We start from the raw sequence: 27,527 nt of genomic DNA on the forward strand, positions 1-27,527 counted from the left end.
CCTCTTTTCAAAACAAAAGCATCTCTTCTTGTCTTCCATTAGTTCTTGTTTTGAAGTTAATCAGAAGTTTTGTCTCCAAAAATCTCTGAAATGTCGGCATGAAATCTGTAAATGTGAGTTTTATGGATCAATGACCACATGTTGATGTTCTATTTGGTCACTTTCTCACTTAAAATGTTTTCAGAACCAACAGAGATATTTAGTCTCAGTGTGATTCAGGTTTTTTGTCGTTGCAGGTTCCAAATGCATCTTGGGAAACTTGGAAGTATACTTCCGTGGGAATGGTCATCATCCGAGCACAATCAAAAAAACACGCACATCCCTTTGAAAGCAGTGTGCAGGATCAAAAAAGCCAACAGATGCAATGGAAAAAGTCTGCACAACTGCGTAGTTCGCTCTCAATTTGAATTTAACTTACACCAAAAGGCATTTTTTAAACTTGGGAGCTAACTACTCAGTTGTGCAGATTTTTTTCATTGCATCCAATGGTCATCATACTTAGTAGATAGTAAACAGTATATACTAAGGGTCTAAGAAAGACTCGATTCGATGATATATCGCAATATTTCACCTTGCAATTATCGTATTGATCCAAAAAAATGTCCAAATCGATTTTTTTAACCCTGTCTTTTAACAAAAAAAAAAACATTTAATTGCGCTAACATATGCATAGCACATAAATACCCAGTCACTATGTGTCAGTGAACCACATCAGACCTTGTTAAACTTCTTTACTCCTCAACTGATGATTATTAACATTATTTTCATAAAACATACCGGGCGCTTTTATTGATGTATGTGATTAACTTTTTTTTTTTTTTTTTTTTTTTTAATAATTCAAGAACTTAACAGAATCAAAATCTGTTGTGGAAGCAAAATTTAAACTTTTTTGAAAATGTAATTTGACAGTTTGATAAACAAACCACTTGTTTTTGATATTGATAGTTGGTATTTTGCATTGTATTCTGGATATATGTAGTTATTGATTATCATTTTTTTTTCCTTTTCTGTTCAGTACTTTTGTGTATTTCTAGACGTCCAAACAGAAGGAAAAAACATGGTGAAAATTGTATAATTAAGAAATGGGGGTGGGATTCATTAAGTCTTTCCTCTTCCCAATCTCTTTCAAGCAAACATAATTGCAATTATATATATATATATATATATATATATATATATATATATATATATATACATATATACATATATATATATATATATTGTATATTTTTGAACATCTTTGATTATTATTTCTGTTGGATTTTCCTTGTACACAAAGAGTTTTTTAAAATCGTTTTTTGTTATTCTTTCTTGTCCTTGCTCAAAAAAAAAACAAATAAATGAAATATTGGTTCTTCAATTACAGCTAGTTACCATTTACTTGTTCTCGCAAGTTAAAATAAAAACCTAACTACATTGTATTACATACCATTTTGTACTTGTAAAGGTGAAATTTGTAAATATGGATACTGCAGTGTTTATTGTATGGTTTAGTATCGGGATATATCGCATCGTATTGTTTAGTATCGGGATATATCGTACCGTATTGTTTAGTATCGGGATATATCGTATCGTATTGTTTAGTATCGGGATATATCGTATCGTGACGTTCAAATCATCAATCGTATCACATCGTCGTATTCATAACAATGCACACCCCTTGTATATACTCATTGAGTTTGTAGTGTATAGTACGTTTTTGTGCCATTTCCAACACAGCCATACACTACATCCAGACGTGTGTGGGCGGAGTCAAGTTTCACTGTCAAACCAGTTGATGTTCTCCAAACATCTGTCCACCAGCAGCACCACAGACACAACGAGAAACCACACCGATTGGATGGAGAGACACTAACTCCACTGGCTCAGTTTTAAGTAGCTGGGGTCATGAAGGCAACGGTCCCTGGTCCGTCCATGGTCGTCCAGCGTCTCACATGTGTCTCTTTCACATCTAAACAAGTGTCTCCATCCTGGACTTTTCTTCTCCATTATTCCATCCTGCATTAGGAGTAGATGGACCAGTAGATGATGTTGAAGAGGATGTAGGCTCCAGGAAAGACCACCCTGGAGTACTTGTCTATGGCATGGGTGTCTATCCAGATGTTCACGTAGCCTCGGGACGGCTTCACCTGCCGCGTCATCTGTGGGTCATTCAGCGACACCTGGGCTAAAATGCGTTCCTGGCGCCCACCGTTCTCCGGCATCCCATAATTCCCCGTGGTGTTGATATCCATGGAGCCGTAGCCGGTGATCTGGGGGTCGATCATCATCTCGTCCGGGTCGCCAATCCCACAAGTGCACGGTAGCTTTGAAATAATGCAAAACAACAAAAACACACAGAGGCGTTATTGAAGAAGTTTAACCCTCCTGTTATTCTTAAATATTACCATAACACATTTTACCCTTAGGGTCAATCTAACCACACTGGTATTTGCCTCGAGAAAATGTTTTTTTAGAAAATTGTTGGTCAAGTTGTTGTATCAGGAACTTTGTTTATTTGTTGAATACATAAATAAACCCTTGATAATGAAACCTTGACCTGTTCTCTAGCGCCACCATCAGACCAAAGTTTTAAATTAGAATGAATTTATCTTGAATAGTTTTCATCTAAATCGTCTCAAAGTGTATAGACCCTATTGGTTGTGGTGATGACATGACCTTTGACCTGTTCTGCAGCACCACCATCAGGTCAAATTAGAGTGAGTGTATTTTCCAATATGGGGAGCACATTCCATGACTCTCACAGAATTAAAGTGGCCAAAAACGGACAAAAAGAAGTAGTAAATAGGGTTCAAAGTGTAAACAATTAGCTTAAACTGGCAAATAATGCGTATGACAAATCGTGAATGTGGTTAAATTGGCAAAAATAAGCACGAAATATGGTGTAAAGACGTTAAAAGTGACAATAATGGGTCAATATATGTGACATTAGGTGGGAAAAGTGGTGGAAAGATGCAGAAAAGGCATTGGAATTTGATGAAGAAGTGGCAGAAATGGGAATAATGTAGCAAAAATGCATTAAAAGGAGCAAAAATATGGCAAAAAATTTTATAAAAATAGGTTCAAATATGGCAACTAGTGTATGAACCCTATTGGTTGTGGTGATTATATGACCTTTGACCTTTCCTGCAGTGCCTGCATCAGCTGAAACTTTCAGTTTTAGAGTTAATGTATCTTAAAAATCTTTCATTCAAATCTTTTCTAATTTGGGGCGCACATTAATGACTCTCACGGAATTAAAGTGGCCAAAAACGGACAGGAAAAGTGGTTAAAATGGTTCAAAGTGTCAATATTGGCTTAAAAGTGGCAGAAAAAAAAGCAGGAACAATTAGTTCATGTATCCACTCAAAAGTATCAACTCTGCACTTGCAGATTTAGAAATGTAAGGTTACACATGGGTTACACGATTGTTTTACACCACTAAAACATATTGGGGTCAAACTGACCCCAGAGGAACACGAATGTGTGCAATATGTGTTCAGCACATTGAAAAAAATATCATCACGATAATTTCATGCTTCAGACATCAAACTAGGAAAAGTCATGAAATATGAAGCAAAGAAAACATGATCATGAGCTCTCATTTTAAAATATTCGTGTCTAAGTTCTCCTAAAAACTTATCTGTGAAACATTCATAAAGGGATGTTTGTGCAGGAAATGTTCCTCGGGGTACGTGGGCCATTTGGCTCCATATGCTGCAGCAGTTGGCAGATGAAGAATAGCAATATATTCCATGAGCTGCCAGCGCAAAAATAATATCCTGTAGCCCTGTGAGCCGTTTAACGTAAGCCAATTTATAAAAGGAAAAACACATCAATTATGAATTAAATCATTACCATTTTAGGTCAAATAAATAATATTTTAATAGCAAAATCAGCCCATGCTCATTAATCACATTCATTACAACTTTGATCACAGTTTGAGCCACAAAAAGGTTGATTGTCAAATATCAGAATATGATGTGAGCATGTAGATTGATTATGATTAATCTGAGCAATAATACAGGAAAGAACAAAGGGTTTGGTCTGTTTTTGTTGTCGTCTTCTACATTTTTTTGTTGTTGTTTTGCATATTTTTTCTATCATTCCCTGTGTTTTTGTGTGTTATTGGCGTCATTATGTGCATTTTTTGGTTGTTGTGTATATTTTTGGAGTCATTTGGTCATTTTGTGTATTTTTGTTGTTGTTTTCTGAGTTATTGGCGTCATTATGTGCATTTTTTGGAATGACAGTATATTTTTTTTGTCATTTTTTGTGTTGTTTTGTGTGTTATTTGAGACATTATGGGAATTTTTTGGTTGTTTTGTATATTTTGGAGTGACTCAGTATATATATTTTGTAATTTTTTGTGTTTTTGGAGTCATTTGGTATATTTTTTTTGTCATTTTGTATATATATTTTTCTCCTATTTTGTTTGTTATTGGAATCATTATTTGCATGTTTTGGTTGTTTTGCACATTTTTTTTGAGTCACTGTATATTTTTTGGTCATTTTGTGCATTTTTGTGTTTTGGAGTCATTTTTGTTCTCAATTTAAAAAAAAAAAAAAACATTTGATTATTTGTAGTCGTTCTGTATTTTTGTTGTCCTTTTTTGCAATTTTTTTGAGTAATTTTGTGTATTTTGGCTGTTTTGTTTTTTTCCAAGTAATTTTTTGCATTTATATCAAGGGCCAAATAAAATAAACAAAGGGCCACATATTGCCCTCGGGCCGCCAGTCGACTGTTAGCAGTATATGGTCAACAGTCACTTCTGGAAAACATCATTTAAAGCTGTAAACACACAGTGACAACATCCCCACATGAAAAGAAGACTTACTCGCTCCCTCAGCTTCCTCTCTTTCCTCTCCTGCACGGTGGAGAGGTAGTTCACCGCCGCGTACTCGATCACCGACAGGAATACAAACACAAAACTGACCCAAAGGTAGATGTCCACGGCCTTGATGTAGGAGACCCGAGGCATTGAGGCGTTGACCCCTGTGATGATGGTGGACATGGTCAGCACGGTGGTGATGCCTGAGGGGGGAACACACAGGGTTTGGCTGATTTCTTAGATAAAAGGCAAAAATGAGTTTTTTGAATGCTTCTCAGCATCAAAGCTGGAAACATGATCTATCATTAATTTTAATGAAAGACAGCAATAAATTAGTCTGCAGCATTTGGCAAGGTCTTTTGAAATTGGATCTTAAGATGATGGCAAAAAAAAAAATGCGGAATTGAAGAAAATCTTAATCATGAGCAGTCATTTGTCAGTTTATCTCCTTCTGAGTAGCGCTGAGCTCCGTTTCACTGGCAAAAAAAAATCAAGTTATAAATACACTATACAAGTGGTTCTCAACCTTGAGAACCACTTGTTGAACACCTACATGAACATTGAAGAACAGTCATGTGGAGACAGGGCCATCTATAAAGGGGAATAAAAGGGACCATCCATAAAGTCAGCAAATTGATGGTCCATTGTTATGTAATCTGTGATAACCACATTTATTTATTTATCTTAATAATATCCACTGTTATCCAGGAACTTTATTATTATTTGTGCCATAGTATATAGTCATCTTAAAGATGTAAATCGTTGTTTTCATCAGAAATGGCCAAAAATGGTGGAAAAGATGGTGAAATGGGATTTTAATAACCACAAAAATTGCTTAAAATTTGCTAATTAGAGTGGCCAAAAACAGACTGAAAAGTAGTAAAAAGGGTTCAATATTGGCTTAAAAGCAGCAGAAAAAAGTAGGAATAATTAGTTTAAACTGGCAAAAAAAAATGGTTCAATTGGTTAGAATAAGCATAAAATATGGTAAAAAAAAAGAGGTTAAAAGTGAAAATAATGCTGACATTTGGTGGGAAAAGTGGTGGAAAGGGTTTATAAATGCCAAAAATGTCTTTAAAGTGGGAAAAAAATGGCAAAAATGCAGTAAAATTTGATGGAGAAGTGGCAGGAATAGTAATGTAGCAAAAATGCGTTAAAAGGAACAAAAATATGGCAAGAAAAAGTGATGAAAATAGGTTAAAAAAATGGCAAGTTTGGGGTAGTTGCAGAAAAAGGGTAAAAATGAGCCCAAATTGTTCAAAAAATATTCTTTGTTTCTTGAAGGCATCTGGCGACTCTGTTGCTTTTTTCTTTTCGGCTTTCTGATACTCGTGTCTTGCTTTTTTTTATAAACTGTCCCCTTATACAAGATTAGGATTTGTTTAGCTACACTAGTTTATTCCTCCTGCTTTAGTTGTTCTGAGTATTCAGCACAACACATAACAGGCTTATGTAAAGCACATTGGTTGAAGATTAGCATACGTTTGCAGGTTCCCTGTGCACTTCTTAGCATGCTAACGTCAACATAGCTCACACTGCTTTTCTAATCATTCTTTTAATTTATTTTGTAAATTTATCAGCCGTTCAGAAGCTATCCGTCTCAGACCTAGCGGGACCCTGGCGGGTACGGCTCTGCGGTCGATCCAGAACGACACCCAGGACAGCATGACCATCAGAGTAGCAGGAAAATACGTCTGCAGCAGGAAGAAGAAGATGTGGCGCCGCAGCGTGAAGTGTATGTACAAGCGGTTGTACCAGCCTAGGAGGGAGAAAAACAATAATCACAATCACACACATGTTGTTGCTCGTTGGTGGCAGAGCTCATTATGCATTCAAAGCTGGGATTCTCAGTTATTCTGGAAGAAAAATATACATTTCACACTTGAGTTTGGATTTTGAACGCTGTTGGGTTTTGTAACGCAGCGTGCAAATGTTCAGCTGGATTTTTGATCCATTTCAATTTGCAGTCGGAATTAAACGGAGAAATATTGATGGAGACTTAAAATGGGGAACCGGAAACATCCATTTCAGAGTAAACTCGGCTCCGCACTGCATGCACAGGCTGTAATCTCCCCAAGTTTATCTTTGTACCGGTTGTTAGAGCTACTATCTTTACCAGTGCATGCAGTACGGAGACATATTTACTCCGTCTCCGAAATGTTTCCGGATGTTTCCGGGTTTTAGTGTCACCCTTAAAAAGGCTTCCAAAGCATTGTCTAGTTTTACATTGTTCAAGCAGAATCCAAACCACTTTGCTAGGGTGACCAGACACTTGGGCCGACCTCGGCAAAGTACTCAACATTTTCTTGAATATACCAATTAACGGCAACAGAAAAATAAATGAACCAATAAGTTGTTATTGTTCATACAATTAAAAAAAATAATATTTCTCTCTTTATAACAAAGACTTACATTTATTATGCACTTTAACAATCTGTCCTTCAAAAATCTCATATAAACCTTCTTAAAATCTCTTAATCATTGAAACAATGAGAAACATCTTCTCCTAGAAATTAAAACAATATAAAAAACGTTTCAAGCTTTACAAAACAGTAAATAATCATTAAATATACACTTCAATAAATAACCTTATCAAATAAATCCACCGCTATTTGGTCTCTTTTGATTTCACTCTCTTTCTCTTGGTCTTGGCATCTTTAATGATTCCGCCACGTGTTAGTGAAACTACTGTAATGAATCATATTGGTCACAAAGAGCAACTCTTTAGCTTTCAGAAACTGATGGAATTTCTCAGATTGAGCAAATATTCACGGAGTTATGGTTTTTAAAATTAGGCAGTGGCTAACCGTACGATTGCCGTATCAATTTACCGACATTCTATCCGTAAGTAGCGCCCCTATTTGGCCAGTTTAGGTCACGTGATATGTCAGTCATTGGCCAGTTTAAGACTAAACCTTAACCTATAACTTAACACTAACTCTAACCCTAAAAATTGTTGCAATATTGGGTTGTAACCTAATCCTAATCCTAACCATAAAATGCTACGCACGTGTACTTCGGTAACTGTACCATGAGAACCGGGGGTTGTCCGTACGGCAACCGTACAAATAGACACTTTGTTAAAATGAACACATTCCCCGAGATGCGTTCAAGGACACTGATGTGAAAAAAGTACATGTCACCCTATGGTCACCCTACCTTTGCCCTATTTTCTTCCATAGATGGATTAAGGTACCTGTGCTGCTGTAGAAAGCCAGTTTGGTGGTGGTGTGAAATTTCTGGATGAGGAACTGGGACAGAGATATTCTGTCGTCGGTGTTCAAGGATTCGTTGCCTTTTTTCCAGTAAAGCATGAGGTCGTCATCCGTGTACGCATCTGCAGGGGGAAATGCGAAGAGGTGAACATTTTATTTTGAAATGAAAAATCCATTGAGGTGATACCGCGACAGCCGTTAAACACAGTACATGTTGTCCTTGCAGGTGTTTTAGTTTATGTTAGTTTTATATGGTGCCAGTTAAGCTGTTTGTGCTCCGACAACAACATGAAAAGATGTGTATCTGGAACGGTGTAGGTGGTACAGGGACAAATCTGAAAAAGGAAACAGTAAGAAAACAGTTTACCCTCCTATTATCCTCAAATATTAATAACATAATTTACCCATGGGGTCAATCTGACCCCAGAGATATTTGAACAATCTTTCATCCAAATCTCTTGTTATTTGAGGTGCACATTCGTTAAGTCTACCTGCTGTTGAAATGGGGAAAGGGATCACATTTTATCTTTCCATTTTTAGAAGGATTTTTGTCTGCTTGAGGGTCAACACTCTCCTTCTGGTCGAAAGAGAATACCTCAAGATACACATTCTCCTCTAAGTCACTTTCACTGTGAAAGAGCTCTTCCAAAACCTCATTGTCAGTAAACCTTTTCCTAGAAGACGTGTTCAAGAGAGAGAGAGAGAGCGAGAGAGTGCAGCTTACAATACACACAGAGCACAATGAGGAATGATTTGGATAAAGAGCTGCCATGCCAGCTTTTATTTAATTGCTCCTCCCTTAGTTTGCAAGAACAACCAATCTCCTTGCGGGTATACCACGCCCTCCACTGCGCGGGAAATGTCAGTTCTAGTTTGGCTGGTGCGAGTAGTAGGTTACACATACACACACACACACACACACACACACACACACACACACACACACACACACACACACACACACACACACACACACACACACACACACACACACACACACACACACACACACACACACGCACACATTCATGCCCATGGTAGAGCTGAGCGATATGGACCAAAACTCATATCTCAATATTTTTTCTCAAAACGGCGATATACAATATAAATCTTGAAATTTATAATTCAACTAAAATCTTACCGGAAACACAATTCTAGATACATTTTCTGATGCAAAATGCCACACAGGCACATTTCTTGAGAAACAGCAGCACATTATGTGCCACTTTTGGCTTTTTCTCCCATAAGGAACAGCACATGTGAGTGAGTTGTTCTGGGTTAGGACGCACTCAGAAATCCATCTGTTCTGAGAAGTAACGAAAGCAGCGACTCCTAAAACAAGTATTCTTAAACAAAATAAAATTCATATCGGCGATATTGTAATTTTCCATATCGCCGAAATAGAAATCTTGATATATTGTCAAGGCTTAGCCCATGGTGTGGGAAAGTTCTCATGAGAATATTGATCATGTTCATGTCAAATATGCACCTGTAGGTGTGGGGATGTAAGGTCACACATGGGTCACACACCGACAGACAAGTTTTACACAGCTGAAACAGTTTAGGGTCAAAGTGACCCCCGAGGATCACTAGTATGTGTTCAGCACATTGTAAAAATATCATCATGATAATTTTGTACTTAATTGTACTCATCAAATTAGGAAAAGTCAAGGACTATGAAGAAGAAAAAAAAGAAAAAAATATTATCTTTTGAGTGAAAAACATTGAATGGGGTCAAATTGACCCCAAGGATAATAGGAGGGTTAATATCAGAGGACCGCGCGACCCTGGAAAAAGGAACAAGCGGGTCAGAAAATGGATGGATGGAATATCAGAAGATATATGCTCTACATAATTAACATGAAAATGTAAAATTTTCAAAATAAATCTACTCACAGCTCTCAATTTCTAGGGAGCAGGTCTGTGTGTCGAGGGGAAAGCGGCTCAGGTCCATGTTGCACATGGCAGTAACTGTGACTCTGCAATAAAAACAAACACTGGAAAAAATCTGGCAACACTTGAATTAAATGGAGCATTTTATCGTCAAAAGAAACCCTAATGCAGTGTTTTACTGTATCTCTAAGAATCCTTTGTTCCTTCCTACAAAAGCTCAATAATTCATAAACTGCAGGCGACTGCACGTTTGAAGAATAAATAAAGACAGGAGCTACGACAGCAGAAAAGAGAAGAATTGTTTCTTTGTGTGTACCTGAGACTGTAAAGCACATTTCCATCAGGATAAACCCTCAGCATCACGTTGTCTGTGGTGGTGTCGTGGATGAAAGAGCGCTTGGAGTGGACAAAAAACATGTCGGGAACCCAGATTTTCTTCACCAGCCGACTGTCAAAGGTCATGCTCTGGTTGTTGGTGCTTTGAAACGACAGGCGCTCGTCCTTCCAGTAGTGACGCAGGTACAGAGTCATGGTAAAGTCCTGTAAGGGTAAACGGGAAAGACCATGATGTAAGTACCACGGGAAAATACTGATCAAATAGGGCTGGGCAATATGTCTGGAAAATGTATCATGATATACTGTAAATGTTTCATATTAGACGATATCAATAACAATATATTTTTTTCTAACCTATTAAAAATAAGGACCAGAATATTTTTAATTTAATTTTATTTTATTTTATTGTATTTTATTTTATTTTATTTTGATTTATTTTATTTTATTTTATTTTATTTTATTTGAAAAAAAATATCTTAAGTTTTATGTTTTAATTTTAAAAAAAGGAAAGAAAAAGACTAATTTATATTTTAAATTAAATCGTTAACGTTTAAAAATAAATCAACGTAGCTATGGTAAAAACCTCAATAAATAGACGAACTGGTCAATGTGCAAATATAGACATTAGAATAAATGCTTAATCAAACAAAATGTGTCATGCATTTTGTAAATATTAAATCAGTGCACACCTGAGGTAGAGATTTGTAATAATAAACACATTTAAATCAGAATAAACTTGAGGTTGTCTGATACGGAAGCGGACTAAGACCAATTTTGAAGGAAAAAATGATTTTGGGCAAATGAAGAATAAAGTGGAAATATAATGTTGAGATTAAAGTCAAACTCAAAATACAGTATTGCGATAAAAGACAAAGGTTTCATATTGTATTTTGAGTTTATTTTTGAAATTTTCACTTCAATGTCGACATTTCGACTTTATTCTTGATTTTCCCAAAATTATTTTCTCCATCAAACTTGGCCCTTATCCGTTTCTACAGTCTGAACATTTGTGTTTTTTTGTGTGAAAAAGAAGGATTTTCCTTAAAATACCTAAAGATGTATCTCCTGACATATTTCAACTATCAACTGATAGTGTCGACTCGCAGTCGACAGTCGCAACATGTCAGGAGATCAAAGTAAACTTCCTGAAAAAAAGTTGCCTGAATAAATGAAACCTTAACATATTATTTCCAAAAAGGAAGACAAAATGAACTTGCTGGAGTAATTATGCATTCAAACATGTCCGATACATGTTTACATGGAAGTAAAAACCAAACAGTTCAATGCATCTGATTAGAAATAGATGGAAACCATACCCACCATGTCCACCTCAGAGATTGTATCCAGACTTTCCACCTGAACATCGACCCCAACAGGAATAGGTGGACCTGGAAAAAAAACAAAACATGAAAATCATATCTTAAATATATATTTTTTTAATCCTTAAAACCAGTTGTTTTCAACCTTGTTCTCCCATTTTTTTTTTTTTTTTTTTTACAATTTGAGCCCATTTTTGCTTTTTTACCCTTTTTCTACAACTACACCAAACTTGACATATTTCAACCTATTTTCATCACTTTTTCTTGCCTTTTTTTGCTCCTTTTAATGCATTTTTGCAACATTACTCTCATTTCTGCCACTTCTCCATCAGATTTTAATGCATTTTTGCACATTTTTTCCACTTTCAAGACATTTTTAGCACGTATAAACCCTTCCCACCACTTTTCCACCTAATGTTGTATATGTTGACCCATTATTGTCACTTTTAACTTCTTTTCACCATATTTCATGCTTACTTTTGCCAATTTAACCACATTCACAGTTTGTCAGGCCCATTATTTGTAAGTTTAACCTAATTGTTCCTACTTTTTTTGGCCACTTTTAAGGCAATATTGACACTTTTAAGCCTTTGTTTTTTTTTTTTTTAACACTTTTTCTGACCATTTTTGGCCACTCTTGCAACTTTTAACCAATTTCTGTGGTTTTTGAAATCCAATTTCACCATCTTTTCCACCATTTTTGGTCACTTTTAAACTATTTTATTTCTGATTAAAAGCAGGATTTACATCTTTAAGATGACTATATACAACCGAGCAAATAATGATAAACTTCTTGGATAACAGTGGATATTATTCAGATAAATTAATAAATGTGGTTATCACCAATTCATAGAACAATGGACCATCATTTTGCTGAATTAATGGATGGACCCCCAAAATCTCTCCCCTTCATTCCCCTTTATACTGAAAAGGTTGAGAACCCGTGCTTTAAATTTAAACAACATGAGTGTGTAGAAAAAAATAACACGTCACTGATTGCATAAAAAACAAACAGGAATCAGTTAAGCACGCACTGCTCAAGCTAGTGGCTTTGATTCTTCTTCTGACCCATTTCAGCCCCCGTCATCATCCTCTGTCAGTGCATAAATGCAATCAGGTCACAATAATGGATCAAAGTTGATGCAGAAGCGGATAAAAACCTCTCTCTCTCTCTCTCTCTCTCTCTCTCTCTCTCTCTCTCTCTCTCTCTCTCTCTCTCTCTCTTCTTGCTGACACATCATTACTGGTTGACGTAGTAAAAAATGGCCTGCCTGTATGGGTTATATAAAAACTTGTTCACTGTTTATTAGATGAGAGATTTTGAACACGTAGCTCACTTTCCTCACATTTAGCTAATTTTTCTCCTATTTGAGACAAATTCATGTAAAACAGCATGTTCCATATCATTGATAAAAATGTGTAAATATGAAAAATTGATCTAAATCTAAATGTTATATCTAAATGCAAATGTTAAATATAAATGCAAAAGTTAAATCTAAAACTAAATGTTAAATCTAAAAGTTAAATTTAAATCTAAATGTTAAATGGGTCGCCAATTGTAAAGCTAAATGTTTAGAAGTTATACAAAGTGGGATGGTCAATGCCTGTCAATGACAAGGCCCTGCCCACTCTCTACACACCCCACCCTCCAACGTCTTATGCATCTGCACCGATGACCTTCCCACTTTGCATAATTTCTAAAAATGTAGCTTTACACTTGGCAACTGATTTAACATTTATATTTAGATTTAACATTTGGATTCACGGTTTAGATTTAACATTTAGATTTAGATATACTTTCAACATTTAGATTGAAATTTAACATTTGTATTTAACATTTAGATTTAACATTTGTATTTAACATTTAGATTTAGTTTTAATAATTGTTTTGAACATTTTGATTTATATATAAGTTCAACATTTATTATTTCATTTAAATTTTACATTTCAATTTAGATTTAGAATTTTGATTTAACATTGAGATTTAGATTTAACATTTGTATTTTAGATTTAGATTTAACATTTGTATTGAACATTTTGATTTAACATTTTGATTTAACATTTTGATCTAACATTTTGATTTAACATTTTGATTTATATATAAATTCAACATTTTGATTTATATATAAATTCAACATTTTGATTTATATATAAATTCAACATTTTGATTTATATATAAATTCAACATTTTGATTTATATATAAATTCAACATTTAGATTTAGATATGAATTTCACATTTAGATTTAAAATTTGGATTTAACATTTAGATTTAGATTCAACATTTATATTTCTATTTAATTAACATTTATGTTTAGATTAATTTTTTATGTTTACACATTTTTAACAATCATATAGAACATGCTGTTTTACATGAATTTCTGTATCAAATGAAGGTGAAATGTGAGGAAAGTGAACTAAATGTTCAAAACATGTCGGCTTTAAAAAAGTGACCGAGTTTTTACATCCGTCACCCCATATGCGTGGCATTTGTTTGGATGACGTAAATGCTGCTGCACAGCTCTTACACGTGCATAGTGAACATTTCAAAACAAAGACTGATTAAAATAAAATAAAAAAGCTGTACTCTGCATGTCTTGTGATACAAATCCCGTGTGACTTTATCATGACAGGATGACAGTAAAACATCAAATCCCTTCAATATGCACTGAAGCACTGCATGCGTATTAACTGTGTTGGGATGTAAAGCCCTGAGCTGTGATCACACTCGTCGTCACAAGCCTGCATGGATGGTGTCATGGACGTCTTCGAGAGATTAGCGCTCACACACAACTGCTAGGAAAAGCCTCCAGACCAGCGGCTACCATGCACACAGCTCTTATCCTGATGCAACCAGAACATGGTGGAACATAATCAGGCTCTGACCTCCAAAGGCGGGCCTCATAGTGAAGTCATGGTCGTCAATCCTGAGGAGCTGCTCAGATTTTGTCATGGGAGATTTGGTCATATCTGGACTTCGTTTGTAAATGGGGCTGTAAAAGAAAGTGCAAAAGAACAGATGAATATGCAGAATTACCTGCTTTATAATAGGGATGTACCTATAATAATATTGATCATGAAAACTGCATCTAAAATAAATACTTACAGTTAAAAAAATAACTTATAATGTTATTTTTGCACTTATTACTGTTGTTTTTGAGGTTACTTTTCAGGGTATCCTAATTCATTTTTTGCTCTGTTCAATTGTAGAATATTCTTATGTTAAAGTGAAACTAGGTGAGGCAAGGCAAATTTATTTGTATCGCTCATTTCATACATTAAAGGCAATTTAATGTACTTTACATGATTAAAAAGTGTAATGAAAACAAACAGTTTAGAAATCACTCAGAACGTTAAAATCAGCAGTAAAAACAATAAAATCAGCAGTAAGAACGTTGAAATTAGCACTAAAAACATTGAAATCAGCAGCAAAAATGTTAAAACCAACAAAAACTTTAAAATCAGCAGTAAGAACTTCAAAATTAGCAGTAAAAACATTCAAACCAGCAGTGTAAAGGTTAAAATCAGCGGTAAAAATGTTCAAATCAACAATAAAAAATGTAAAATCAGCAGTAAGAATGTTAAAATCAGCAGTAAAAATGTAAAAGACAGTAGTAAAAACTTTAAAATCAGCAGCAAAAATGTCAAAATCAGCAGTAAGAATATTAAAATCAGCAGTAACAATGTTAAAATTAGCACTAAAAACATTAAAATTAGCAGCGAAAATGTTAAAATCAGCAGTAAGAATATTAAAATCAGCAGTAACAATGTTAAAATTAGCACTAAAAACATTAAAATTAGCAGCGAAAATGTTAAAATCAGCAGTAAATAAATTTTAAATCGGCAGTAAAAATGTGAAAATCACAAGTAAAAATGTAAAAATTTTGCAGTAAAACCATTAAAATCAGCAGTAAAAACATTGACTCAACAATAATATGATTAAAAATATCTTCTAACATTCCACTCTGCAAAATAAGTATTTAAAGTATGTATTATTCATGCTGATAGTGGATTAAAAGTGACTTTTTGGGTTAAACTTGCCTTCCAGGTTTTTCACCTCCACCGCCCTCCATTCTGGTGTCTCTTCGTGACCTGTTAATCAGTTGAAAGAGTTAAAAAAAAAACCAAACAAAAACAGGAATAACCTTTTATTCTGTGTCCTCTGTTCCTGATGTCACCCTGGGGAGCTTTGTGTGTCTTCTTTAAAAAGGTTGTTTGAACCATTATTGATTTTTTTCTTTGTTTGTGTGGATGGTTAAACCTTCTCTAAACAATGTTTTTGCCTCATTCGCCGTGACAGCACTGTTTCTACATAGTGATCAGTCGTGTCATATATTATGGCAGGTTAAAGGATTGTCGAGGTTGTATGAGATCAGTGCGGGAAGAAACATTTTTGTTCATCTTTTTCTGAATACACTATAAAAAAAATATGTGTCCAACTCCAGGCCCAGGGGCCACATCCGGCCAATTTGACCCACAAAAGAAATCACAAATCACTGTATAGATCATTAAATAATTCAGTTGAAGAAAGCTCAAATTCACAATATTAATGAAAATTCACAATTTTTTCAGTTGTCCCATGCTTAGATCACAAATTGTGAGAAAAACTCCAAACATTTCCACAAAATTCCTCTAAATTACACAAAAGTTTGTCAAAAATCTTTACTTTTTAAATTAAAGATCCTGCAGGGACTGATATTGAAAACTAGGGCAAAATAATGTGAAAATTGCTTCTTTTTTCCCAGCCTAAAATCTAAAAACTGTGGCCCACGTCAGATCAAACCTCTCTGTATCTGTTTTTTTTTTTTTTTTTTTTTTTTTTAATGTCCAAAGTCTAAACTGAACATAATCTTTAGATTTGAAACTGAATTTGCTGTTTGTTGTATCTGTGTCTAAATCCGGCTCAGAGAAGAAATAATAACTTTACACGCTTCCTTTCCTTTCATATTAAACTCAAAAATCCCATTCATCTGGTTGCCTCACCCAGTTTATCCACAAATCACAAAAAGGCCAAACGTGCTTCGTATTTAATTCACAGGGATTTTTCGGAGACGCTTTTTTACGACGGTTGCTTTCTCGTCACGTTCCAGGCCACGGGCAAAACAAGAGTGAGGAGGATGATAAAGAGAGAGGATGATCGAATACTCAAAAAACCCTAAAATGGATTAATAAAGCTCTCTCTTTCACAAAGCCTGATCCTAGTGACAACCGCGCACATTCGACACAAAAACAAAAAAATCCCACACAAAAGGAGAGAGAACGAGTAAACAAGGAGTGTGTCGGCCGCAGAGGAAATAGGTGCTAGTGGTGTTCACTCAGCAGCTGGCTCCTAATCCTCTTGGCAGGAGTGCGTCCCCAATCTTCTCCCTGCGAGCCCACAGCAGGCAGCCTGTCTACAAAGTGTCACTATTTCTCTTGTTTGTTGTCGTCACGGTCACGGTTGCACACATCGCTGCACGGGTAGCATCAAGGTTAACAGGCCAGATGATGATTTTGAGGTCATTTTGGGTACAACAGCACAAGCTGAATGGATAGAGGAGTTTATATGGGTGGAATTTTCTTTAGGGGAACATTTGGGATGCTGAAAATCATGAAAGCTCATGCACTTAACTTCCCATGTTATCTGTGCTGTAAGAGCAATAGCAGCAGTGCTGAATTTGTCCTAATTTTTAGGCCAGGCTACTGGACTGAAAACACCACTCACTTTGTTGTTGTTGTTGTGTACACTAGTTAAAATAGCTCCTCCTCTGTTATTCGTGAACGAAAGAGGCTGAAATTTGGTAGCTATAATCTATGGATGTGTACGCATCGACGCTCGGAGCCCGATTTTTGATTTGGGGCCCCAAAAGAAAAAAAAAAAAACGAAAGTCAATTTCTCATTTATTTGCGAGTCAAATATTTCGACGGTTGGTGGTACCAAATCACTGGCACATACCAATATATAAATGGGGCCCATTACCCCATATATGTCACAGGGGCGCCAGGGGGCCTCCGGGGGCCCCATTTGTCAAATGACTACTCTTCCGTTGGTATGAATACTCTATGAATTCATATGATGAGACGCTAGGAGCCCCATTTCTCGTAATTTCCAAATTTATGGGAACATAGTCGTGTGATATATCGTTTCAAAGGTAATTCAACGTAGATTACAATTATGCCTTGCACATTCGATTAGGGGCCCAACCTTTTTTTGGCAATTTCCATTTAAGTTGTTTTCTCATTTATTTGTGTGCCATATATTGCGATAGTTGGTGGTACCGAATCATTGACACATACCAATATGTAAATGGGGCCCATTACTCCGTATGTGCCACGGGGGCGCCAGGGGACCCCCGGGGCACCCATTTTTCAAATTACTACTCCTCCGTTAATGCTTGTTGAATTGAGCTGTAATTTGAAATAGATATTCTATGAGCGGATGTCTAGAGTCATTTCTAAGTTTAACGGAACTTAGTCATGTCATCAGAATCAGAATCAGAATCAGATCAGAATTGATCATGTATTGTTTCATAGGCAATTCCACATGGATTGCAATTTTATCTCCAACGGAGTCATTTCACCGAATTCTCTGGAACGTGGTAAGTGCTATTTGGTGCAGAGAAGTTTCACGGGCCCGGCCAAAGTTCATCCAAACTTGTTGTTTAACATGGGGTTGAATGATGAAGGTCTTTCCACTCCGCAACCTTTTTATTGAAATCAGGGCCGGCCTTGCCGCTAGGCAACCCAGGCGGCGCCAAAAATTGCATCCACCCAAAACATAAATAAATTAATGAATAATTTAAAAGGTATAATACATTTGAAACACAGCCTTTACAATCACTGTACAGGTTTTCTCTTCATTAAATATGAATATAAAAAATCTGTAACTATACCTGCAGATCTTCTGCCCATATTTATGCTGAATTTTCTGAGTTAGCCCAATGGTTATTTTTCATCTGCTGTCCCTGAACAATATGTTAAAAAGTATCAATTATTATTTTTCTCCAAATGTGCCCCTAATTAAATTTCACCTCATATGCTACAGTAAAATAAGTGAAGATGAAGGTTTTGTTGATGACTCATAGCGTGGAGAAAAATAACTGCAAACACAACAAAGAAAAAAAACTCTCTCTATTCATTCTTAGATAACAGTGAGCAGCAGCTACAGCATGTTGAACAAAAAAAGCTGGATTTAAGTCCCGTCAGTGTCTCTCTGTAACGTGCTGTTTCACATACACACAAAATATATTCTTAACCACATTCACACCAATCTGTTATACAGTACGTACCCCAACACATCAAGACCATTTGTATGCATTTTGCCTGGTAAGAATAACTAACTCCAGGTCAGTCATGTACCCCCATTCCTTAATTTCTGAATCTGAACATTTTACTCAGATTTCTGTGAAAAAACAACTCTAGAGCATCATGATGGAATAAACGAGTGAAAACACACATTTTAAAGAATCTCATTTTGTAAGTAAGTGAATTAAACAGTATTTAGTGTCTCCTAAATACATTTATTTCTGTAGTTTTTATCGTTTCCTGTCACTCCATCCTGGTGTGGGACGAAGACTGACCCTTTCTCTTATTTAGTGTGCGCGTCTGAGCCTTTTTTGTGTCATTATACCCCTTAATTTTTTTTTTTTAAATGGTACAATGTGGGAAAGCTTGATATGAAACACATTTTAATAATTGTTTACTACATATGTGTAGAACTGTACATAGAACTGTAACATGTTCCCCAGTTTTGCGTTAAATTATAATTGACATTTTTTATAGTTTTCATGGCAATTAAAATTACAAAGTAAATTACCTAAACTCAATTACAATTTAATTACGCTTATGACAGCAACTTGTTTTTAAAATTATAATTATGCCATTATTGTAATTAATTATCAATGATGCAATTACAATTATAATTTACCCCAATCCTGGTTTATATGAGCGGAATTTTCATTAAGGACACATTTCGGGTGTTGAAAATCACTTAATGTGCTGTATGACCAATAGCAACAGTGCTGAATGTATTCTAAATTTTGATTAACATGGGGTTGAATGATTAAGGGCATTCCACTCCGTTACCTTTTTGTGGTAACGGAGTGGAATGGAAAACATGGAAGTTGGTTAAAGCCAGGGTTGGGTTTATAATGGGAGTCAATGGTACCAAACTCGTCTCGAACTCAAAGAGTGTTGGTACATTTTATATCTCCTGTTCTACACATCTTGGAATTATGGACATGACAATAAAACAAAACTCCTGACCAAGTTTCATACAAATAGGTTTTAAACTGAATGAGATATTGAGAATTTAAAACACTGAATAAGCAGAAGGTGTATACACCTTTGGTACCCAAAGAAAGGTGCCCCAAGGGTTAAAACGCAGCAAATTTATATACTTTATCCCACGTAATTAATTCTTTTAAACTAACTGCCATTCATCAATAGAGGAAAACTGCAGCATAAAGAACAAAGCTGTGTTTGATCAGAGAAATCACACCAAACTGCAACAGAGGAGCCAGGGAGCAAACTATTATAGCAAACCCACGCCACAGCCCTATTTTTTACACCTTAAGTGTATTTGCACCTCTTTTTTTTTCCCATCCAATTTTGGAGTGCACCAATTGCCCCATACGAATATATTTCTACTCCCATAGAAAGCAGATCAATTGTTAAAGCAGGTAAAACTCCAGAAACCAACACCAGCAAATTCACACTCATGGAGGGAAGTCGAGTGATGAGAAACAGAGAAGAAAATATTTGCTTTCCCTCACAGGTACGCAAGTCTTTCTCCCTGCAAAAACAAAACAAAAAAAAGGGAGGAGTAGTTTACCCCTGATTTGTATTCACAGCCAGTGCCTGTCAGCAGAGACTGGAGCCATGTGAGTGGACTGTTAACTAGTGGAGGAGAAAAAGCCAAAAAATAGAGTGGAACGCTGAACAGATGCCAAATCACGACTAAAGATCACTTCAAGACTTTTGAAGAATCGCTGCATGCCTCACATATTTAATCATCATCATCATCATCATCATCATCATCATCATCATCATCATCATCATCATCATCATCATCATCATCATCGTCATTGTCATCATCATCATCATCAATCTCAGATCAAGTGTCCACTTTATTTATTATTATTATTATTATTATTATTATTATTATTATTATTATTATTATTATTATTGCCAGGGTTGGGGGTCAATAACATTTTTCAGTTGCAATTATGTTTTCAATTATCCATGTTCAATTACAATTCAAATATGATTACAGTGACCACCCTTTTTTTCCAATTACAGTTCAATTATATATATTCTTTATCCTCAGTAAGTCAATTGCAATTATGTTCTCAAATGCTAAATTTTTATTACAATTAATCACAATTACTGAGCCTGAAATAAGTAACCTATTAAATCAGCTGTAAAACACACTAAAAACAAATATCGACCATATAATTACTTTTCTATCTCTTGGTTATCTTGATAGGCTTCCTAAAAAATGAAAATTTTGGTTTTTAATAGTTTTGGTATGGGCGTCTGAATTTTTGTTGCGTTTATGTGTATTTTTGTTATTATGTGTATTTTTGTTGTCATTATGTTAATTTTTGTTGTTTTTATGTGTATTTTTTGTTGTTATGTGTATTTTTGTTGTCATTATGTTAATTTCTGTTGTTATTATGTGTATTTTTTGTTATGTGTATTTTTGTTGTTATTTGTTATTATGTGTATTTTTGTTGTTATTATGTGTATTTTGTGTTGTAATTATGTGTATTTTTTGTTGTTATGTGTATTTTTGTTGTGTATTTTTGTTGTTATTTGTTATTATGTGTATTTTTGTTGTCATTATGTTAATTTTTCTTGTTATTATGTGTATTTTTTGTTGTTATGTGTATTTTTGCTGTTGCTTTATCTTCTTGTCCTTCTAAATGCCATTCTAACCAAATGAGATAAATCCAGATTATAATCAGGTTTCAATTACATTCCCAATTGCTGAAGTTCAATTACAATTAATTACAATTGCTGAGCCTGAAATAAATAACCTAATAATAGTTAACCTTCCTCTTGTGTTAGCTTTCTGTTAGCATCTCTTATGATAGGTTCTAAATCAGCTGTAAAATACACTAAACTCAATTACATTTTAATTACGATTACGACAGCAACATGTTTTTTAAATTACAATTATTATGATGCCATAATTGTAATTAATTATCAATTCTAATTGACCCCAAACCCTGGCTATTGCATCCAGAATATCAGCTATAACCCTACACACTGTGTGACGAATGTACCCTCCACACATCATGATGAATACATGTCACATCAAACATGACACTTCCTGTGATCTATAAATACAGGCAGTCATATAACATCAAAAAACTGATAGCGTATCTATAGGCAAGGGGGATTAAATGATACGATAGGGTTCATTAAATACATTAAGTGGATGCGTATCATTCACCGCTGATAGCAGTGTGAGGCATACAGGCTATACAGTGAGAAATCTCATCAACATCATCATCTTCACCAGAGATTAATGCCAAGATGGCTTCTAACTTCAGGCAGTTTGTGCTTGATCTTAAATACAGTAAGTGAGGAATTAAGAAATAACACCCCCAAGCAAACAAAAAAAAGAAGCAACATCAATGGAGAGGATTATCTCATTGTTGTGTTAATGTTTTTTAATAATATATATATTAACTTATAGCACATTAACACATTAATCTTATTTTTTGTGCTGTTTCTTTTTTTATTTTTATTATTTCTGCTTAAAGTTATTAGTTGTGAGCCATTAAATGTGAGCCAAATAGGACTCACTTACAGTATTGGTTGATGGAAACCTTGGACACAATAATCAATGACTAAAAACACAACCAAAGCTTCTGATTGTTCCATTTATATACATATATAAATAAATAAAACCAGTCATTAAAATATGAATATAATAGGTAAGTGTTTTCCTGTTATTACACATATCTGATAATGTAAATATGTTACATATGTAGCCTATTACATATATTGCACATATATATAATATTTAATTTGGACTGTGATATTATTTGATGTATTGTGCGGAAGCTATGTTGGTTTCCAATAAATAAATAAATAAATACACATTAAATAAACATTTAACTAATAACATAAAGCGTCTTTATAGAAATCATGACATCACATTTTTAAAATATTTTTTCTCCCCTCTTTTTAAAGATAATTGTCAATGTTATTGTTGTCTTTCACACTAAAGCTGAACTTTTTGAACATCCATTTGCTTTTTTTGGCTCCTGCTGCATTTGAACAATGTGTCTGATTAAAAAACAAGCGTGTGTGCTTATAATAATGTCATTTTATGAAGCTGAAAGCATTTACTCCTGTCGGCTGGACTCATTTCCTCGCTGCTAGAAACCAAAGCAGTCTCTCCGTAGTCACATTTGTCCTTTAACAGCACTCCACAACACTTTTCATCTAAATGAAAAACATGGAAAACCGTGATAATGATCCGTCCGAATGACATCTGATTGTATTTCCTTGTCCAAATGATTGCATTTAGTATTCATATTATGTATAATAAAATGAGAATTTTTACCTATTGTGTTTTTTTTCCTTTCTCATCTGTAAATAATAATGTGCAATGTTACTCAGTACTCATTGTAAAACCCCACTTACCACTTGTTTATGTATGTCTTTCTGTACTGTTATCTTAACCAATATGTATTTTATTTTGTATTATTTATCACATTTTTATTGTATAGTTTATTTTGCCTTCATATTTGTATTTAGCTTTCTTGTTTGCTTGCTCTTTGTGTCTTTGTTTTTTTGGAAATACTCAAAATCTTCATTTTCCAACATACATTTAGAATTTTTTAACAAAAAGATTTTCTTTTTTCCCTTCACAGTTATTGCTAAAGTTAATATAAAATATGAGTACAGCAATGGTCTTTGCTTAAGCTTCTGTTCCCTGATTTTTCCTTTCAAAATGTTTCCATGTTGGACCACACGGAAAAAAAAAAAAAAAAAAAAACCCCAAAATAAATAAATAAATAAACCACACCACTGTTTGTAATTAAATCAATTCCCATGTGTAAATGTCTGATCCGGTTCAATCGACACTTCACGGGAATGAGTGTGCTTTAGTGCACCTCAGATGTGGTTCAGTCCACGCCTAAAAAGATCTAATCCAATGGATGCATTAACAAGGCAGCAATTAGCCTAAATAATCACCTGAACAAGGGCATCGACTACATCAGCAGCATGTGAGGAAAAACAGTCCCTGACTGGCCTACAGTGGTTGTGGGGCAAGAGAACACAGCATTTACCAGTCTACATAAATAGATGTGGGGATTTAGGTCTCTCTCTCTATCTCTCTCCAATCTGCTGTCTAAATAAGTGTGTTTTCAGGAGGAGGGGGGGGAGTACAGTTTACACAGGAAACACTGGACAGCAGGGTTGGGGTCAATTATAATTGTAATCGCATAATTGATAATTCATTACAATTATGACACCATTATAATTGTTGTTGTAGCTGGAGACATCTGTTGCTGTTGTAATAACAATTGAATTGTAATTATTGTCTTCAAATGATTGACTTTGTAATTGTAATTGTCAGGGAAATTCTCTAAAAATTTTAATTTGATTAATCAAATGCAAAACTGGGGAACCACGGTATAGTTCTATGGCTTACACATATGTAACTGACAATTATTTAAATAAGTTTACCTGTCAGTTATCTTAAGGACCAATATTGCATTTTTTATTCTATTTTATTTCTTTATTTTTTATTTAAATTCAGGCATATACTGACAGAAAAAAGGCTCAGACGCGCGCACCAGAAACATTAAAACCAATATTCTCATTGATAAGGAAGCCTAACAAGGTAACCAAGAGATGAGAAACAAATAAGATGATAGATCATGTGTTTTAGTGTATTTTATAGCTAATTTAAGACATGGCAAGGCAAGGGAAATGTATTTGTATAGTTCATTTCATATACAAGGCAACGTAAAGTGCTTTACATGATCAAAAAGTGCAACAGAAAACATTCAACAGCTTAAAAATCATTAAAATCATCAGTAAAAACATTTAAAATCAGCAACAAACACATGACATGGGTCAAAACGGACCCGTTATCATAAGAGATGCTAACAGAAAGCTAACACGGAAAAGTCCCATTTTGTGGGCTTTTGGGATTTTTTTTTTTCAAAGGCTCAGTAATTGAGAATGTAATTGTAATTGAACTTTAGGAATTGAGAATGTAATTGTAATTGACTGTCAGGGAGAAACAATAATCGTGATTTTAATTGTAATTGAAAAAAAATGTTGGTTAACGTAATCGTAATGTAGTTGTAATTGAAAATGTAATTGAACCCCAACCCTCCTGGACAACAATGAGAAAACCTTAAAAATGCTGAAATAATAAGCAGAGCATGCTTTACATCTCTATTAGTGAGAAAAAAGAAGAAAAAAAAAGCATTAAATGTATGAATGAAAAAGTAGAATTAAAGTGTCTAATTGTTGATCTTACCTGTTTTGCTTGTAGGTTTCCAGTTTGTGACCTCTGGACTGGACCATTTTCCCAGCAGCAGCTGCAAACCAAACACAGCAGAGCACAAAGACTGCATCCACCTGCATGGTTCACATTCCCCAGAAGACGCACCTCTCCTGTCAGTCACAAAACACTCCCCTCCAGGGTTTGGAGCACTTTGTCTCCTTGAAACATTCCTTTTCTCCACCACCACCACTGGAGCCGATAACAGGAGGAAGAAAAGCAAGCAACAGCAAGCAGCTACACTGAGCTATTCAATGGCCCTGAGTGGAAAACATCCTACGGTGGTTAATCTCTACAGTGGGAAAAGCAATTTTGACTAAACCCATAAATCCTTGAGCGTCAGATGGTAGAGATTTGATCCCTCCAGCAGCGGATGTGTGCCTGTCTGCCTCTCTGTGCTCTGCCCTCCTCTCCCTCACAGTACTCTGATGTGCTCTACTCCACTTTGCACCACAAACACCAATTCTCACAATGATGCAGCATGCTCGATTGTAAGGTCAACGGTTTAGAGATGCAGGCACACCGAGGCAGACACAAAGCTGTGTCTGACGTGAGATGTTTCTCAGCTCCTTCTCATGCAGGAGTCTCCTCCCTTCTCCTCAACCACCCCAAAAAAAGAAAAAAAGATGTATTTCTGCTTCCTGCTGATTGGTGGGTTTTTCTTTTCTTTTTTTTAATTATAAATAAAGAAGTAAATGAAGTCTGAGGTCTTCATGAGGAGATGGTTACCCATAGAGAAATACCTGTGTAACTGAGGGGTCACCTCCACTTTTCTGTAATGTCTTGATTGCCCATCATTTTATTTGTGTATTTGTCTCATGTCAGCGATGTTGGTTTTCATGTTTTTCCTTATTTTAATTCATTATAATGTACCATTAATTTTCAATTTTGTTTCTTTTTCTTACATTGTCATGTATATGCTGTCTTACTGTCGAGGAAAAAAAAATCTTGAAACCTTGACAGGATTTTGTGCATGCAGGATGACACTGTTGCTTCCTGGTGGGTTTGTTTTCCTCAGGGGACCCTGATTCTTTTGGGTTATTTTTGGATTGCCCCCAAAAATATTACATGCTTTGGTGTGTTGACAGACACTGTTGAAATAAAGTCAACACAATGCTCGGCAACAGGAAACTTTTAAACTTATGTAGGTCAGCCCTGTTAGAGCCCAATATGTAAGGTAAGTACTGAACGGCCAGAGGTAAAAAAAAATAAATAAAAATGTTTGACTACCCAAAACTGACAAATAATGTATGTTTCAGAATTATACAAATAGGCCTTTTTCAGGGAACACAAAGTGGCTTAACAATTTAAAGCTGTTCTGCAGCAATGAAGGTTGAATCAGCCTTGTAAGCTGGTGCTACTAATTCCTACAGGTGTTCCAATTTTTCTTAGTTACTTACACCCCCTCTGTCTGAATAAAAGCAGTGTTGGAACACTGTACAACAAAATTACAACAAAAACCGACAAAATGACTGTAAATATACACAAAAAGGCTCCAAAAACACACAAAATGACTCAAAAACATACATTACAGAAAAATACGCCAAACGACGCATCAACTATATGAAAATGAGTAAAAAACTAAATATTTATACAAAAACTACACAAAATGACAACAGAAATGCACAAAACCACACCAAAAAAGCTACAAAAATATACAAAATGACTGCAGAATCACACTACAGTGGCAACAAAAATTATACAAAAAAAGCACAAAAAGACAACAGAAAGATACAAAAATGCACATAATGACTTCAATAAACATACATTACTGAAATATACACCAAACGACAAAAATATAAAAATGAGTACAAAAAAAACAATTAACAAATTTATCATGTGCATGTCCTATAGACTTAAACAAGGGAAATTGCACACGCAATTTTTCTTTGCACCCGTAAATATACCCTTTATAACACTACAGAGAACCGAGTATGTACACCTCTTTGTACATCCAGCTTTCAAACACATACTCATTTAGCCATAATCGACAACTCTACTTAAGCCCCCGCATGAATACGTACTTCCGATGGGCACTGTACTAGTATATATAAATTCATATAACAATTAAGGTCTTGTTACATTTTGGGTCATTATTATATATCGGGCTCTAACAAGCCTGATGATGCATTCTTCTGTCTGTAAAACATCCATCGTACATCAGCTACATTAAAAATAAATAACCAATGCATCAATTATTGTTCCGCCCCCACCCCCGCCCCCGACCCAATGCTTCGCACGCCACACACCGGCCCATCAGATCCTTCGCAGCAGGCCATGGAGGGAGCCCGACCCAGCGGACCACGCCAGATACACCCTTGGTGAAGGCACACCCCAGAGAACCAAGTTGGAGCACCCAGACGACCCGGTGGAACACCCCACAGCAACACTCCGGCACCCAGCAAGCAACAGTCACCCCCAGAGCCGCCTCCATCC

The 27,527-nt window shown here is 35.3% G+C and overlaps 1 protein-coding gene across 1 annotated transcript; it reads right to left on the reverse strand.

Annotated features, from left to right (window-relative positions):
- Positions 1 to 2,003: 2,003 nt before the first annotated feature.
- LOC114456914 (gamma-aminobutyric acid receptor subunit rho-1-like) lies at positions 2,004 to 25,674 on the reverse strand. Its single transcript, XM_028438983.1, has 10 exons — positions 25,068 to 25,674; positions 15,614 to 15,664; positions 14,459 to 14,565; positions 11,576 to 11,643; positions 10,236 to 10,459; positions 9,923 to 10,005; positions 8,008 to 8,148; positions 6,418 to 6,570; positions 4,818 to 5,014; positions 2,004 to 2,306 (listed from the first exon to the last, which is right to left on the reverse strand). Exons 1-10 carry the CDS (start codon positions 25,172 to 25,174, stop codon positions 2,004 to 2,006), a joined length of 1,434 nt encoding a protein of 477 aa, XP_028294784.1. The 5' UTR covers positions 25,175 to 25,674.
- Between the last annotated feature and the right edge of the window lie 1,853 nt (positions 25,675 to 27,527).

This window comes from Gouania willdenowi, chromosome 22 (genome assembly GCF_900634775.1).
Source record: "Gouania willdenowi chromosome 22, fGouWil2.1, whole genome shotgun sequence".
Taxonomy (NCBI): domain Eukaryota; kingdom Metazoa; phylum Chordata; class Actinopteri; order Blenniiformes; family Gobiesocidae; genus Gouania; species Gouania willdenowi.